At 58.3% G+C, this 15,453-nt stretch overlaps 5 protein-coding genes across 5 annotated transcripts; 2 read left to right on the forward strand and 3 right to left on the reverse strand.

The window, feature by feature from the left end:
* Nucleotides 1-436: 436 nt before the first annotated feature.
* ColSpa_08153 (uncharacterized protein) lies at nucleotides 437-1,461 on the forward strand (the record flags this gene model as incomplete). The annotated part of the gene is made up of 2 exons (XM_049274365.1): nucleotides 437-1,112; nucleotides 1,157-1,461. 2 exons carry the CDS (start codon nucleotides 437-439, stop codon nucleotides 1,459-1,461), a joined length of 981 nt encoding a protein of 326 aa, XP_049130322.1.
* Nucleotides 1,462-3,533: 2,072 nt separating this feature from the next.
* ColSpa_08154 (efflux pump FUBT) lies at nucleotides 3,534-5,344 on the forward strand (the record flags this gene model as incomplete). Its single annotated transcript, XM_049274366.1, has 2 exons — nucleotides 3,534-4,194; nucleotides 4,248-5,344. The coding sequence occupies 2 exons, from the start codon at nucleotides 3,534-3,536 to the stop codon at nucleotides 5,342-5,344; spliced, it is 1,758 nt and encodes a 585-aa protein (XP_049130323.1).
* A 266-nt stretch (nucleotides 5,345-5,610) lies between these two features.
* On the reverse strand, nucleotides 5,611-6,945 carry ColSpa_08155 (protein disulfide-isomerase; the record flags this gene model as incomplete). Its single annotated transcript, XM_049274367.1, has 4 exons — nucleotides 5,611-6,466; nucleotides 6,513-6,709; nucleotides 6,762-6,769; nucleotides 6,816-6,945. The coding sequence occupies 4 exons, from the start codon at nucleotides 6,943-6,945 to the stop codon at nucleotides 5,611-5,613; spliced, it is 1,191 nt and encodes a 396-aa protein (XP_049130324.1).
* A 668-nt stretch (nucleotides 6,946-7,613) lies between these two features.
* Nucleotides 7,614-9,414, reverse strand: ColSpa_08156 (25S rRNA (cytosine-C(5))-methyltransferase rcm1; the record flags this gene model as incomplete). Its single annotated transcript, XM_049274368.1, has 2 exons — nucleotides 7,614-9,158; nucleotides 9,214-9,414. The coding sequence occupies 2 exons, from the start codon at nucleotides 9,412-9,414 to the stop codon at nucleotides 7,614-7,616; spliced, it is 1,746 nt and encodes a 581-aa protein (XP_049130325.1).
* Nucleotides 9,415-10,395: 981 nt separating this feature from the next.
* ColSpa_08157 (uncharacterized protein) lies at nucleotides 10,396-11,977 on the reverse strand (the record flags this gene model as incomplete). The annotated part of the gene is made up of 2 exons (XM_049274369.1): nucleotides 10,396-11,578; nucleotides 11,625-11,977. 2 exons carry the CDS (start codon nucleotides 11,975-11,977, stop codon nucleotides 10,396-10,398), a joined length of 1,536 nt encoding a protein of 511 aa, XP_049130326.1.
* Nucleotides 11,978-15,453: the final 3,476 nt, after the last annotated feature.

Below are 15,453 nucleotides of genomic sequence, written 5' to 3' on the forward strand. Positions count from 1 at the left end.
AAGCCCATTGAACGACCGACTGGACGCGATTACAAAGTTTCACCCGACCCAACAAGGCTGGCGTCGGCAGGCAACCGCTCATGGACGCCCGCCCATAGGGTCCCGCGGGGAACACCCGGCCAACCTCCAGACTCAATCGCCAAAAGAAGCCTTGGCTCTGACGCCATCACATCGACTCCTCACGGCGGGCTGAGTCGGGGGAAACACCACCAGGGCGACTTGTTTGCGCCAGGCGTCTCATCCGAGCCCGAGGGGCCTGGGTGTCCCCAGCACCGACAGCAGACCTGACTCTGCTCGAGGAGGGAGAACCTGCGTTTGAGGGGAAAGGCTAAACGGTGGCAATGGGAGGAAGCACGACTCCAAATCAGGGAGCAGAAATTCTTTTTTTCCCTCTCGCTCGTGGTCCTTCACCACCAAATCACCACATCAATTGAATATGGACCACCCTCTGAGCAAGCACATGGCCATCGACAAGCCGGCGGCAGCGGCGCCGCCCGAGAAGTTCTTCGAGGTGCGCTCGCCGGCGAGCTTCGCGGCACGCATGTGGTCGCGCAAGTACAGCGGCGTGCCCGTGGTGCCGGACGGCGACGTGATCCTGGTTGTCGGGCTCGGCGAGGAGGCGACGGAGCTGCGCGCGGACTCGCTCATCCTCAAGCGGGCGTCGCGGGTATTTGGGGCGATGCTGGGGCCGCGCTTCGCCGAGGGTCAGAAGCTACTCGACCGCGGGTCGGAGCCTGTCAAGATCAGCCTCCCCGACGAGGACCCCGAGATCATGGAGCTCATCCTCAACATCCTGCACCACCAGAACTCGCGCGTGTGCCAGATCGCGGCGGCGGACTCGATTCTGGAAGTCGCCGTAATCGCCGACAAGTACGACCTCGTCGACGCGTTAAAATTCGCGTCGCAGACCATGCTGCGCTTCCACGAGCCGTCGATCGACCACCTGACCGTCGGGGACCTGTGGCGGCTGGGCCTGGCGGCGGGACTGCTCAACGAGGCCAAGGCGTTTGAGAAGATCACACGCATGCTGGTCTGGAACCACACGGTGCCGTACATCCAGCTCGTGGACGCCGAGGACGCCATCGACATTGAGTTTGCGCTGCGCATGTGCTGTGAGTAGAGCCTCTGCCTAGAAGAACGCAACTGACGACGACAGACCTCCTAGAAAAGGAGAGACAAGACCTCAAGACGTCCCTGCTGCTGCACCTCCTACCCATCATCTCGACCGGCAATCAGCTGCGCCTCGTCGAGATCAAGGTCGACTCGGCGGAGCACTTCGACGCGTGGCCGGAGCTGATGAAGCTGTTCGGGGCGAGCCTAAAAGAGACGACGAGGTTCGCCGAAGGCTTGGTCTTGGCGGACCGGAGCCGCCGTGCGGCCGGGCCCGGCTCGGACTTCATGAGGCACTTCAGGGCCCGCGGAGGCATACGCCTGGCCGATGCGCGGAGGGGACGAGACTGACGGACACGGGCCTGGGGATGCGGACGATGTTTACGCGGACGGGCCATGTCGTTCCAGTTCTAGAACCTTTCGATTTTTTCCCCCCTCCTCTATTTTTTCCTTTCATCGATCGTCGTTTAGCCTCAGCGGGCAGCGGGACCAATTGCATGGGTTGGGCAGGGTGACATTGGAATTCCAAGTTTATTTTTTTCCTCAAGGCAAGGGAGCCACGGCGACAGCCGAGGTTCCCCGACACTGCTTCGGTGATTTGCAGCCTGCTCGGTCAAACGCCGATGGCACTGCACCCGTCGTAAACTAAAAGCAAACATAAGCACGCCAAGTCCAAAGTCCCGAGGCACACCTGATAAGCCAGGGTGGACCCGCGACGGGGCTCTTTTGTAAACGAGCGTCAAGGCTCGCTCGTCGTCGAATGGGATTCTCGCATGCTCTTTCGCGAATCAGATTCCACGGGCTGACCATGTCCAGCAGCGGCCCAGGCAATTTGGCAATCTTACAGATTTTCTCAAGAGCCGACTGCTCGGGAAGCTAAAGCCAGCTAAGCCAGCCAAGGCAGCCAGCTATGCAAGGGTCCTCCCAGGCGCCACAGCCGGCAGGGTGATCTCCTGGATCGGGACCGGTGTTCGGCTCCGAATATGAGTGTAAAGATTCACAGTCGCATAGTGAAAGAGCCCTCTGATCGAGACGCTCGAACAAGTCATCGAGTCATCATGTCTCGGCTAACGCAACGAGCGTTGAGCTTTCATGGCCAACCTGACGTATCGGAGAGCGCAGTCTGCGGCTGGTTGGATTGAGTCACCTTATCATCTGGCAAGAGATCGCACCCCTCGGTCCAGATCAGGGAGGTCCGTAAGTCCCAACACGTCTGACGATAAGCCCCCGATTCTCAGCCCATCTACTCTCCGTTCCTTGCCATGCTGCCTCGCATGAGGGGTGGGCCCATGCATGGCCGGTGTTCGTGCCAACGGTCATACTATGTACATGGGTACAGCCATGAATCCCTTACTGTGACTGACACAAACATATTAAAGCCGGCCTCGTCGCAGCATCCGACTGCGAGCGCGCGTGCGCGTCGGCGGGGGATCGAACGCAGTAAAGTCCGGACGATCGTCCTAAGTCCTGTCCTGGAGTTCGTGGCTTTGTAATAAAGAAAAAGGGGATGAAGGGGGCGGTGGGCAATAGGCGCCCAAATCCGTCGGAGTTGGACGCTGCACCTCGGCACGGAGGCCAGATCCACCGACATGTCCGGATTGGGACCCACCGTGAGCGAGCCGCCAGCCCATGAAATCTCGATTAGTGTACAAGTTGCCTCGGCGGAACAGGCCCGGCGTGACCGCCCCTAGCTCGCAAACAAAACACGTCATTCCGCCATGCAGAAACAGGTACGTACCTGGGGCGGAAAGAAAGAACAGAAGAAAAGAAAAAAAAGTCCACTGCGACGACGAGATCCACTTCCATGCTCTGTGTTCGTCCATGCGCTCGACACCTGCCATCGCAGCTCGCCAAAGCCAAACCGCTGCAATCCTGTCCAATCCCGTCCCGTCAGCACACGCCGAACAAGCAACTCCCTCGTCAGGACACGGGCTGCTTACGGGTAACCTGCGACACATCACGACTAGCCCAACGCCAGGCTCGGAGATAACCACCGTCCGCTGTTGTCCCCGGACGAACAGGGCGATTCCGTGCCCTTTGGTCAATGAATTGTGCACGCGGAAGCCAACTGCCCGGGTGGGCATGCACCGGTGGATCGTCACACCCCCTGCCGCTGGGTCGGCGAAGGGGGTCTGATATGGGCACCGACGAAGGGGATGGAAATCACATTAGAAATATCCACTGCGGCCATGCCCAGCCTGCGGAGTATGATGTAGTATATAGAACAACCCGCCGTCCCAGTTCTCCGGGATTAGATCTCGCCCTAGAGCTCTTATTGTTCATCCCACTAGGAACACTTTGACCGTTGCACTCGACGATCACGCAGCACGTCCTTGAATAAGCTGATAAGGTTATACCCCCCTGTGCCACCCCACGAGGATATCGCGAGTTCCATAAGTCCTCCTCGCCTCAGTATCTTCACAATGGCGTCAGCGCCGCAGTCCTCCTCGTCCTCGATCACGGCGACCGAGGCCGACGTCGAGGCCCAGAAGCCCGTCAACAAGGCCAACTACTTCCACCTCCTCTTCGACCAGGCCGGCGTCACAGAGGCCGTCCTCGAGCGCAAGTACCCCGGCGAGGGCACCCAAGAGTCGCCCTACGTCGTCGACTTCCTACCCGAGGATGCCCACAACCCCCAGACCTTCCCCAAGTGGAAGAAGTGGACATACACCATCGAGCAGGCCATCGCCACTCTTGCAGTCGCCTTTGTGAGCACAGCCTACTCTGGCGGTATTGCCGAGGTCATCCGTGACTTTGGCGTGTCCACCGAGATTGGTATCCTGGGTGTGTCTCTGTTCGTCGTGGGATTCGCCGTCGGCCCCCTGATGTGGGCTCCCCTTTCCGAGCTGTACGGACGTCAGTACCTCTTCATCGCGACTTACATCGCCCTCACGGCTTTCAACGCTGGTGCCGCCGGCGCCCAGAACATCCAGACGCTCATCATCCTACGCTTCTTTGCCGGCACCTTTGGCGCCTCGCCCATGACCAACGCCGGCGGTGTCATCGCCGACATGTTCAACGCGAACGAGCGTGGCCTGGCCACGGCCATCTTTGCTGCCGCTCCCTTCCTCGGACCGTCTATTGGTATGTTCTTTCCCTCTCCGTGGTTGTGTCGCCCTCACTAACAAGATTTTTAGGTCCCATTGTCGGTGGATTTCTCGGTGTCGCCGAGGGCTGGCGCTGGATCGAAGGCCTGATGGCCATCTTTACCGGCATTCTCCTTATCGTTGTCGGCCTGACGGTCCCCGAGACCTACGCCCCGGTCCTCCTCCGCCGCCGCGCCGAAAAGCTCTCCGAGATCACCGGCAAGTCGTACCTCTCCAAGTACGAGGCCCACCAGCCGCGCAAGACGGTCGCCCAGCAGTTCAAGGTTGCCCTCTCCCGCCCCTGGATCCTCCTCTTTAAGGAGCCCATCGTCCTCCTGACATCCATCTACATGGCCATTATCTACGGCACCCTTTACATGCTCTTCGCCGCGTTCCCCATCGTCTTCCAGCGCCACCGCGGCTGGTCTCCTGGCGTCGGCGGCCTGGCTTTCCTGGGTGTCGCCGTCGGCATGATCGTTGCCGTCATCTACACCGCGTTCGACAGCCGTCGCTACCTCAAGGTCTCCGCTGCCCACGGCGGCTTCGCCCCTCCCGAGGCCCGCCTGCCCCCTTCCATGGTCGGCGCCTGCCTCCTGCCCATCGGCCTCTTCTGGTTCGCCTGGACCAACGGCCCCGAGATCCACTGGATCGTCTCCATCATCGCCTCGGGTTTCTTCGCCGCCGGCCTGGTCCTCGTCTTCCTCAGTCTGCTCAACTACCTCATCGACTCGTACGTCATCTTCGCCGCCAGTGTCCTCGCGGCCAACTCTGTCATGCGGTCCCTCTTCGGCGCTGCTTTCCCGCTCTTCACCACTCAGATGTACGAGAACCTGGGCATCCACTGGGCTTCGTCCATCCCGGCCTTCCTCGCCCTCGCTTGCCTGCCCTGCCCCTTCCTCTTCTACAAGTACGGACATATCATCCGGAGAAAATGTGCTTTCGCCGCCGAGGCCGCCGCCGTTCTGGAGCGCATGCGCAAGACGAACGAGGAGGTCAACGAGGACGAAGCCATGGCCGAGGAGGAGAAGAACGAGCACGCGCACACAAAGTCTGCCTCGGCCAGCGATGGCGGCGTGCTCTCTGATGACGAGCGGACTGTGGAGGGCGAGCTCCGTGATGACGAAGCTGCCCGCAAGGTGCAGGCTTAGGTTTGCACAACACACAATCTTGGGAATTACGCATACAAAAGTTGGATGGGATAGACGATGATACCCGGAGAGACACGTGTCACGGCATGATGTCTAGCATTTGCACGGAGTTTTTGTTTTGGATATTTAATGGGGCATTACTAGGGCAGCTACAGGAGCCACACAACTCAGATACCAGATAGACGCATCTTCTGCATAATCATAGAGTACTAATAGAGTTCATGAAACTTACTTCATCCTGCCTTGCATATCCGGTCTCAGTGAAGTTAAAGCTCGTCCCGTTCCCGTCCTCCAATCTTAATCTTCAATCCTGGAATGTTCTTGACCTTGAGGTTGTGCGACCCCACGATCCGCACGTTGCCGCTCCCGACGTCCTCGGCCGGCTCCTGGCCGGGCGGCGTCCACGGCTTGATCCGTCCCTGCCACACATCCAGGCCCCAATCCTGCAGCTCGCGCGGCGTGAAATCTCTGCCCTTGGGGTAGGGGTAAACCCGCCCCTTCGAGAGCTGGTGCACCGCCCCCACGGGGTAGTCGTTTCCCGACGGGTTGAGGCCTAGCTTGGCCAGGAGGTCGGGGAAGTAGGCCGGGTCGACGGTCACAGCTGTCAGGGACGAGTACTGCTTCTTTGCAAAGGCGTGGAGTTCGGCGCGGATGGAGGCGCGGGTTTGGGGTGATGGGGAAAAGATGTAGACCATTGGCCAGCCGCGCTGGACGTCGTGGTCAGTTTGCTCGATGCTTGTCAAGTTTTGGACGAGGGGCCAGCTTACGTCGAGGAAGCGTTGGTGGTTCAAGCGCGTAAGCTCCGCGATGACGGGTCTCGAGGCCTCAACGACCCATGTTTCTAGTCCGTCGCCAGAGGACCGGGTATGGACGCTCTCGTCGTCGCGTTTGTGGCAGACGACTTCTGCTTCTGCAGCGCCCGGGCTATCAACGACGCCAAAGGTGAACTCGGTCCAGTACTTCTTCGCCACGGCTTCGAAGGCCTGACGGTCTGCTGCCGCTGACGGGAAGCGTCCGATGCAGACAAAGTTGTCCACGCCCTTGAATGAATCAACAGCTTCGGCCGACACCGTAACAGGCACTTGGGAGGAGCGCTTGGCGCGGTTGATGAAGCGCAGTATCCTAGGACGGTGTCAGTCGCAAGCTTCCAGGAGAGGGCAGGTCCTACTCGTCGCTGGTCTGCGGCCCAAGGTACCCCACTGACGGCTGGCCACTACGGAGGAGTCTGATGGACGGGTACGCATCTGCTGGCAGGCCTGCGCAGGGCTCCTCGGTTAGGTCGTCGACCCAGCTCATGGGGAACTCAGTCGAGGAATGCGCTGCTTTCCACTCCGCCTCCAATGTTTTCGACTTGTCCTCCGAATGCTATAGCTACTAATCAGCATTGAGGCCTAAGTGGAGTTTGAAAATCACACACTTTGACACCTACATCGGTCAGTTAAGGGTCATCTCAAATATCGGAGTGACTTACAGGCAATCAGCCTCATCTCCTCAGTCCCGAGGACAGTAGTCTCCGCGCTAAGCGGCGCTTGCTCCTGATAGGCCACGCCAGCGACCAGTGGCACCCAGAAGCCCAGACGAACAAGAACAGTAAAAACCATCGCAGAAGTCTGATTTCGAGTGGGTTGTAGACGGAGGAATTCGAAGTTGAGAAATGGTGGAACGTCGTCAAGTACCCCTGTTTGGCACACGACAGGGATGTTCTCCTGAGCTAGGGTTGAGCTTGCCCAGGTCGCATTGCATGAAACGTCAACGTCGTCGACAGCATGGTCCAATAATACCATTAGACCAAATTCCTAGAGTAACCACATTCAGAATCCGTTCCAAATACCCTTGATGGAAATGCTAGAATAGTCGCCCATAATGCACTTGTTCGTTTTCCTGTCAGATGTCCCCTCCCCGCGTTGGCAAGTCCGCCAAGTCGACAGAGATTAGGGTTGAGTCTACAGTAACAGCGAACAAGTCAACCAGAGCTCGCGTGCGATGCTCCTCTGTACACTCAAAGGAACTGGTTCAACCAATCACTCGGCTTACTACTGAAGACAAGTCAATATAGTCTCCAGAAGGGGTTTCAGAGGCGAGGTGAGCAGCCAAGGAGCTGCGCTGAGAATGAGCAGTCGTGGCTTCTGTCATGGCAAAAAGACTCATTTGCTGCATGTGGGATGGTGTTAAGAGGTTGGTTCTGTAACGAAACGGCTGCCCATTGACCCAGGTGACACCGAGCCTAATCACCTCGGAGGGATATCTCTTGTATTAATTCCTAAATGAACTAGTCGAACCCGGTCCACTCGTTGTCGTCCTCCTCTTCGTCACTTCCGTCATCCGACTCCTCGCTCTCGTCCTCACTCGAAAGGTCCTTGCCTTCCTCCGGTGCCTGTGTCTGAGCCGCAATAGCGTCCTCCAAGACGACGGTCTCGCCCGTGCTCTTCAGCACCGGCATCCCCGCCACGTCCCTTACGATCCGCCCCTCATCATCCCTAACGTACGGCCCATCATCATCGGCTGCACCCTCACTTCCGTCCCTTGCAAACGCAGCGACGAAGAAACCCATGACGCCGTGGCCATCGCCCTTGTAGGTCCGGATGCAAGCCTCCGCCACAGTCTCGTCACCAACCGCCGCCTCGGGCAGTCCACGAACAGGCCACTCGCGCATCCCGCGGACCTGCTTCTCCCTCGCCAGAATCTTCCACCCACGCTCCTTTGCAACCTTTGACGCAAGAGCCCTGATCACAACCCCCTCGTTTTCCTCCGCGTGAATCGAGCAGGTGGAATAGGAAATCTTCTTCGCCGAAGGGAACCTCATCGCGTGGAGCAGTAGCGTCAGTTGGAACCCAGCGAGCGCGTCAAGCCGCTTCTGCAGCTCCTGTTCCGACTGCACCTCGACAGCATTCCCGTCGTCGTCAACCATCATCGGCTTCTCCTCTTCGTCTCGCTTCCGCTTGCGGTTGTCCTGCTTGGACGCCTTCCCCTTGGCCCCCTTCGCCGCGGCAGGGCCGGGAGTCTCGGGAAGATGCAGTTCCGGCATAGAATCCCGTCCTACGATACCGCTGCCCGAACAACTAGGGTCCAGAAGCAGAGCTCCGACATCCTTGTAGGCGTCCGCCTTGGGGTCGACGTCCAGGAAGTCCTGGCCTGGTCCTATCTTGGTCAGGCCCCTGCTGCCCGCGATCTTGACCATCTTCTCCAGCGTCTGCGCCCTCCTGGAGTCCCTCTCGAACGCAAAGATGGTCTGCTTCTGGGCGCCCTGCTCCGGCTCGTGTGACTTGACGATGGCAGCCAGGTGTGTTGTCTTGTTCCCGGGAGCCGCGCACGAGTCGATGACGTCCCCGTCCTCGGACCGCGGGTCGAGCAGATACGCCGGGAAGCACGAGGCCTTGTCCTGCAAGATAATCTCTCCCTTGAGGTACGCTGGCGTCTTCGTAACGTCCGTTCCGGGCGATGCCGCTAACAGGTTGGGGACGTGCGCGTCGATGAAGATGGCTTTGCCCGTCGACTGCGTCACGGCTTCGATGGATAGTACCCTCTCGTACGCCTTAAACGTCGTCTCAAGCTGGTCCTCCACATTACTCTTGAGCACGTTTACCCTGATCCATCGAGGGTGCCTTCCCTCGGGGTCAGAGTTCGCATTGACATCTGCCCTCAACGCCTCCAGCGACGGCATCTTCCTTCGTAGCCTCGCGCGGGTCAGCTCAGAGGTGAGCCTGGCCTTGTGCCTCTCAACAGAAGTTCTCAGACCGTGAGTCTGCGGCAGCGCAATGCCCTTCTTGGCCAGTAGGAAGTCATGCACCAGCAGCAGTGCCAGCACGGGGGTGAGCTGCGACGAGGTTAGCAACGGTTCAGCCGGGGTGAGGGGATTACGGGCAACGCACCTTGCGCTCGTGGCGCAGGATCTCGGCCGCCTCGATGACCTCCTTCAAAACCCCGCTCCACTTGCATGTCTCGAGAGCGAGAGCATACACCTGCGCGGGCGGCGACTTGAGGCCCTTTTTGCCAAAGACGCGGCTCTTGAGACTGCCGCCGTGGTCCGGGCTCGCCGAGAGGATCTCGGCCGTCTCGTGATACAGCGACATGGCGACGGCGGGGGCGATGACGAATCTTTGAATCAGTCAAAGTAATGCAAACGTCACCGGCGTTGGTTTGCGGCGTGGTGCATCCCGTCTCGGTGTGCGGTTGTGGGGAACGTCGGCGGTCGAGGTGAAGATTTCTGCGGTGGGGCACCGTGAGCTCGGAGAATTTGTGGGTATCATCGGGAGTGCACAGGTGTCGACGCGGCCGTTTCGAGACTTTCCAGCACGCGTCTGTTGTCACGTCTCCCTTGCTTCACCCGGGCAGCCGATGAGACTGAAGCAGATTTTTGTCTGATCCGGCATTCGAATCAGAGAAGTTCTGTGACCGCAGAAGGAAATGAGGTCAAATTCTTGCGCAGACGAAATAACCTTAAATCGACATCCTGGCGGCCCGAGGTAGTGGGCCACGTGCCAACGTGCCATCAAGCTTAATTGCAACGACCAAAACCAATGGCAAATCTGGGCATTTCTCACACACATCATGTTGCACTTCGAATTCATGGAAAGTGTCTGGTTTGTTTCTATCTGGTCCACCAGGCTATCACCATTTCCATTCCATCTCTCAAATAACCTTCCCAAATGAGGGACCTCTCACAAGGCCCGCGCAAAGAATCGAATGTATGTGTTCCGAGGTGCAAACAAGAAGCGAATCCAGTTGCCCTTGAGCTAACCCTTCCCCCCCGGGGTCTTCTCCCCGTTAAGAGGATGTGTATATATCTGATCATCATCGTCGTAAAAAGCAAATAAACAAGTCGAAAAAGAATAACTGTGGCGTTATTTTACTCGCGCAAGGGGGATGCTTTTCTAAAGCCCCGAATTCCATATCCAGTGTTTTGAACGTGCGTCTTCAAACCGACCCTTGGTATACGTTCTGAAACTCCCTTCCCAACCACGGCCCTAGAATATCTAACGAAGAGAACTTTGGTACAGGCGCAAAAGATTCGATAGCGCAAAGAGAAACTCTTCCGACGTGGGCCAGTCCGCTCAGTCGCGGTGGCTGCGATGACGATGCATGTGCTCATGGACGTGGCGGCGGGCCTTGCTGTAGTCGTCGGCCGAGCCGGCCGGGGTGGCAGCGGCGCCGGACTCCTCGGCGGGCGAGGTGACAGTAACGGTCTTCCACACGGTCTTGGTCTTGCGAAGGCAAGACGTCGCCTTGGAAGGCTGGGAGCCGCCCAGGCTAGCGGTGGGTGCAACGGCGGCGTTGGTGGGTCCGGCAGGCTTGGTGCTCGCCAGCTCGGGAGCCACCTGGATGGGCAGCTGGGAAGAAGCGACAGCGGAAGTTTTGGGGGCCTCCTCCTGGCTGACGGAACCGGCAGCAGCCTTGCTGGCAGAGGGCTTGGCAGAGCCGACAGAGGATGCACCGCTGGAAGGCTTGACAGCAGCACCGCTGTCACTTCCACCAACGATGGGGCCGAAGGAGAAGCCGCCGAGAGGGTTGTCTCCGGGAAGCTTGGCGAGAATGCCGTCGGTGACCTCATCGACCGGCGAGTTAATCGTGCAGTCCTTGTTGGTGTTGAGACCCTTCAACAGGCCGGGGCACTTGTCCATACCGGAGGAGCCGGCGTTGCAGTTGTCGATGATCTGCTGAAGGACGTCCTCGTCCCATGAGGCGATGAAGTCGGCGTGCAGGCTGTAACCGGAGGCGTCGCCGTTGGAGAGGACGAACGGCTGGGCGCCTTGGCCGGGAGTCCAACGGCTGGCGAACTTGGGCGTATCCCAGTAGACCTCGAAGAACATGTGGGGGACGTGGATCCATCCCTCGGGGCAGTTCTTGCGGCGGCCGTTGGAGGCACCCTTGCTGGAGGGCCAAGCCATGCTCTCATAGTCAGTAAGGGCGGCCTTGGGGTTGTAGCACGAGGGCATGTGGACGTCGGCGCGGAGAGGAGAACCGAAGCCGTCACAGTTCTGGTCAGGGAAACCAACGCCGGAGCCCTGGTTGTTGGGGTCGACGATGCCGGCGGTCGAACCGTCAGAATTGACAGGGTACGAGGGCGGGTTGTAGCTCGATCTCGGGCAAGTCCACTGGACGGGCTGAATGGGGCCATCCTCGGGCTCGAGATTCTGCTTTCCTCCGATGGAGGGCGGGGCACGGGCGGAGGCGTTGCCGCTGAAGATCTGAAGGCCGCGGGGGAAGGCCTTGATCTCGTCGTCGGTGCCATCGAAGCTGTACAAGTCAGTTTGGTCCACTCGACAACGGCATCAATACTCACAAGTAGTAGACGTTGACGTAGAAGACCTCAACCGGTTCGAACTCCTTGGTCTTGGGGTCCTGGAAATACAGCGAAGGGAACCAGTAGGCGCTGTTGTCGCCGTTGATCATGGCATTGGTGCACTTGGACTGGGAAAGGGTCTCGCCGGTGGCCGACATGCCAAAGTTGCTGCCTCCCATAACACCGTGGACGTGGGTGGCGGGCTGTCCAGGGTTGATGATGGGGTCAACACGGGTCTTGACAAGCTGCTTGTTGTTGAAACGGAGAACGGCGAACGTCCTGTCGTCAGACTTGGAGCCGGCCGAGGCGGCGCCGAAGAGCGCGGCCAGCGTGGCGGCAGCAGCGAACTTCATGGTTGCGGTTGATTGCGGGATGAGATGGATATGTGAGATGAGAAGGGCAGGCGGATACAGAGCGGTCGCTGGGACTCTTGCTGGGTTTTGGGTAGAGACTGTGGATGCTGATACCGGAGCACTTTTCGGAAAGAACGGGCAGTTGCTCGGGGATTGCAGTGACTCGGATGAGTGACGAAAAGTGTGTCAGACAGTTGAGTGAGTGAATGAATGAATCAGACAGATCAGAGACGCTGCCGGGAGGTGTAATGAGAGGACGTGCTCAGCAAGCTCAGCTTTTGACGAGTTTTGAAAAAGAATGATGTAAGGAGAGAGAAGAAATGCCCAGCAAGGTACAACAGGTGAAAGTGGTGTAATGGGGAGAGGTGAAGTCAAGTGTAGATCAAGGTGGAGGAAGGAAGTGGGCAGGAGTATTATACATAAACACCAGGCATCTTGGACGAGGATGGCCGGGACAGGGCGAGTGGCAGTTGTCAGATGCAAGGCACTTGGGATGGGGGCCTGGGTGGTGGTAGGAAGACGCTAGGAGGGTGGGTGGCCAGCCAAAGACGCTCAGCCGTGACGCCATGGAGCATCCGTGGTAGTGTGGCCTTGGAAACTGGCGACAAACGTCCACTCCGACGCAGGGCGGAGGGGAGGTTGAGGGCGTGAGTGTACAGCAGCCGCCTGGGGGGATGCGTCTTGGCGGTGAGCCCGACGATGGAACGATGGGGAGTTCGGGCGAGCAGAGTAGTGTAGGTACCGCTTGGTAAGGGAGCCCGCTTCTGAGGGCTTGGGGAGGCGGGGATGAATGGCAGGGACGGATCCCTGGGTTGCTGTTATTCATCAGGCTCCCAAAGCTCCATGACCTATTTTCGAGTACATACATCCAAGCAGTCGACCCTGCCATTATCCACAACCAAGAATCTGCATCCGCAGTAGCGCAGGAGCTGCGAAAAAAAGAATGGGGAGGCAAAACTCTACCTATACAACTATATGAATGGCTTGCGGTAATTTGCTGCATTGCACACCAGCACCAAGAACCGGCCGAGGGGCGGGAAGAAGAAACTAAACGGCGGCAAGCTGAGAGTGAGTGTAAAGGCGTCCGCTCACTCAAGCTGACAGGCCCCCCCTTTGGACCCCACTCATCTGATTCTCTCTCTCTCTCTCTCTCTCTCTCTCTCTCTCTCTCTCTCTCTCTTTAGCAGAACGCACTGAATAGGGGACGGGAATGCACAAAAAAGATGGGATGGTGTGTTGCAACAGTGGTTCCTGCATGGTGCATAATATCCACAGCACCCCATTGGCTGGGTTTATGCCTGGCTGCCAACTTTGTGTAGGTCCGCGGCCTATTGTCGCTCGGTACGACGCTGGGACTGTTCTTAGCACGCTGACTCGCCCCTGAAGTCTGGCTTCTTTTCTTTGCTAGCGCTGTGCCGCGCAGCGTGGCGTCCAGTCAGCTTGCACCTAGTTGATTCAGGACCTGAGGGGGGAGGGAACTGCTAACGGGCTCCAAGTGCCCGTTTGTGGCGCCGAAAAAAGTTTGGTTCTCCGGATGGGGACCGCCTGTCCGCTTGGGAGCAGCACTCAGCTGCCAGCAACATCTAGCCGAGGCCGTGGAAACGACACTATCGACGCTCGGGGCTTGGTGGCTGTTAGTACACTGCTCGTCGCTAAATTTCAGGGGCAAGAGGAGCCCAAGGGTGCCGACAATGACGTGCCGCTAGTTCATGGTGTTTTCGTTCGCCTGGCTCTCTCGTCTGCCATGTCTCAAGGCAGCCAGGCTGTTGGTTGCGATAAGGATATTGCGACTCGCCGATGAGTGAGCAGGCCGTCCGGGAGTGGACGAGAATGCCTACCCGAGAGAGACTCGGCATTGCCACGAGAGAAGGAGGTAACACAGGCCCTTCAAGGATAACAATGGCAGCCCTCTGTCAACACTGCTTCCGTTTGTTGCTGCTCTCCGTGTCTCAGTTCGCCAGTGAAACGAGCAAACGGGAAGGACACCAGGGGATGGACAGCGGAACGTTTGCCTTCCCATCTAACCTTATCCAGGCAAGCGGTTCCCGTGCTGTAAGCCCCACTTGCGCAGGGGTTTCCCCGTGCCCGATTGCAGGGGTTGAAGGGGTGAGACTTTCAGTTCCAGAGGAAGCAACGGCCCCAAAAACCACTCGAGAAGACGAAGAGCACCATTGGGTCGACTCTCGTGACTCCGAACCTCCCTGAGGGTTAGACAGTCAGCATGCTCTTGTCCGAACCGGGCTCCCGAGCAGTCATCTGCCAGACAAAAACCCATCACTCGGAATTTCAGGGTCAGCCTTTTGGTGAAACCGCAGCGACGCACACTCGAACAATCCCTTTCTTGCCTCCAGCCGGAATGTCCATGTCTCTCTTAGAGGTCGCTGGTCTTGGCCGCCGTGCAAAGAATTTTCTAGCTGCATAACTTATGCACCCGATGCCACCATCTCGGCCTCGCTCTCCACCTCAAGATAACAACTTCTAGACTGAGCCGGCCGTCGAATGATCCCAATCATTCTTGCGGATGGCGACTCGGCAATCCTCTCTCCTCCGTCCTTCGGCCGCTCCAAGAGACAGCGATGGATGCGACCCTAGTGAGTCCACCAAGGCCCAGACTCTGTCGAGGCTGGGTGATCTGTCTTGAACCCCTGCCATGACAGCCGGCAAGCTCGAGTCGAACAGTCTTCTGGTGGGGCTTCAGAATGTCTGACCCTTGTGCCCATCCCATGTTTACCCGCGTTCTCGAGAAAAATCATGGGCGATCCGGCAGATCACGTCCTCCTGGCTCCCATGGCTGGGTCGGCGGGGAGGTCGACTGCTGCCTCCGACTGCGAACTGGCATCATTCCCCAGTCATCGCACCTGGGGGCTGCGAATAAACTTTCACCATGTCCCGACGAATGAAGGGGACGATAATGACTGTTGAAGCGCGCCACCACACATGTCTCTTAGAGGCACAGCCTACGACTGCCGCCTGCCGGCGCTGTCCCTGCTGGCACGCACGATGTATCCCGTGACGGCTTGCTGTGGCCGTCGAGTGGCTGGTCGATGTGCTTGGATTGACGAAAACTCGCGAGTTCCGCCTGGCTCTGCACCAACTCGATGTGAGTGGAGTTGAGGGACGTTAAATATGACAGGTCTTGACATATCGAAAACAACGCCATTATTGTCGGATAAAGCCAGCCTCGAATGGCGTCGACAACCTGCCGTCATCCCGTCTCATACTGCAACAGTCTCAGTCCGGTACGTCAACTGGTTTCTAGACATTCTACCTCTCTCCCCAAGACTCAGGTCGAAGACAGGCTCGTTCTTTCTTCGGCCAACCTTGCAAGCACAAGACAACGTCTCGCAGTGACAACAAGCTTCTCCACGTCGGCATTCGCCATTATCATTTCCACATCGCCGTCGATTGTCAACACTGCCTCCATCCTCATTTCGAGGCCGAGCAATATCCGCCCCCAGTTGGCAGCGTTTCGTGTG

The sequence above is a fragment of the Colletotrichum spaethianum genome (genome assembly GCF_022836535.1).
Source record: "Colletotrichum spaethianum MAFF 239500 DNA, contig21, whole genome shotgun sequence".
Taxonomy (NCBI): Eukaryota; Fungi; Ascomycota; class Sordariomycetes; order Glomerellales; family Glomerellaceae; genus Colletotrichum; species Colletotrichum spaethianum.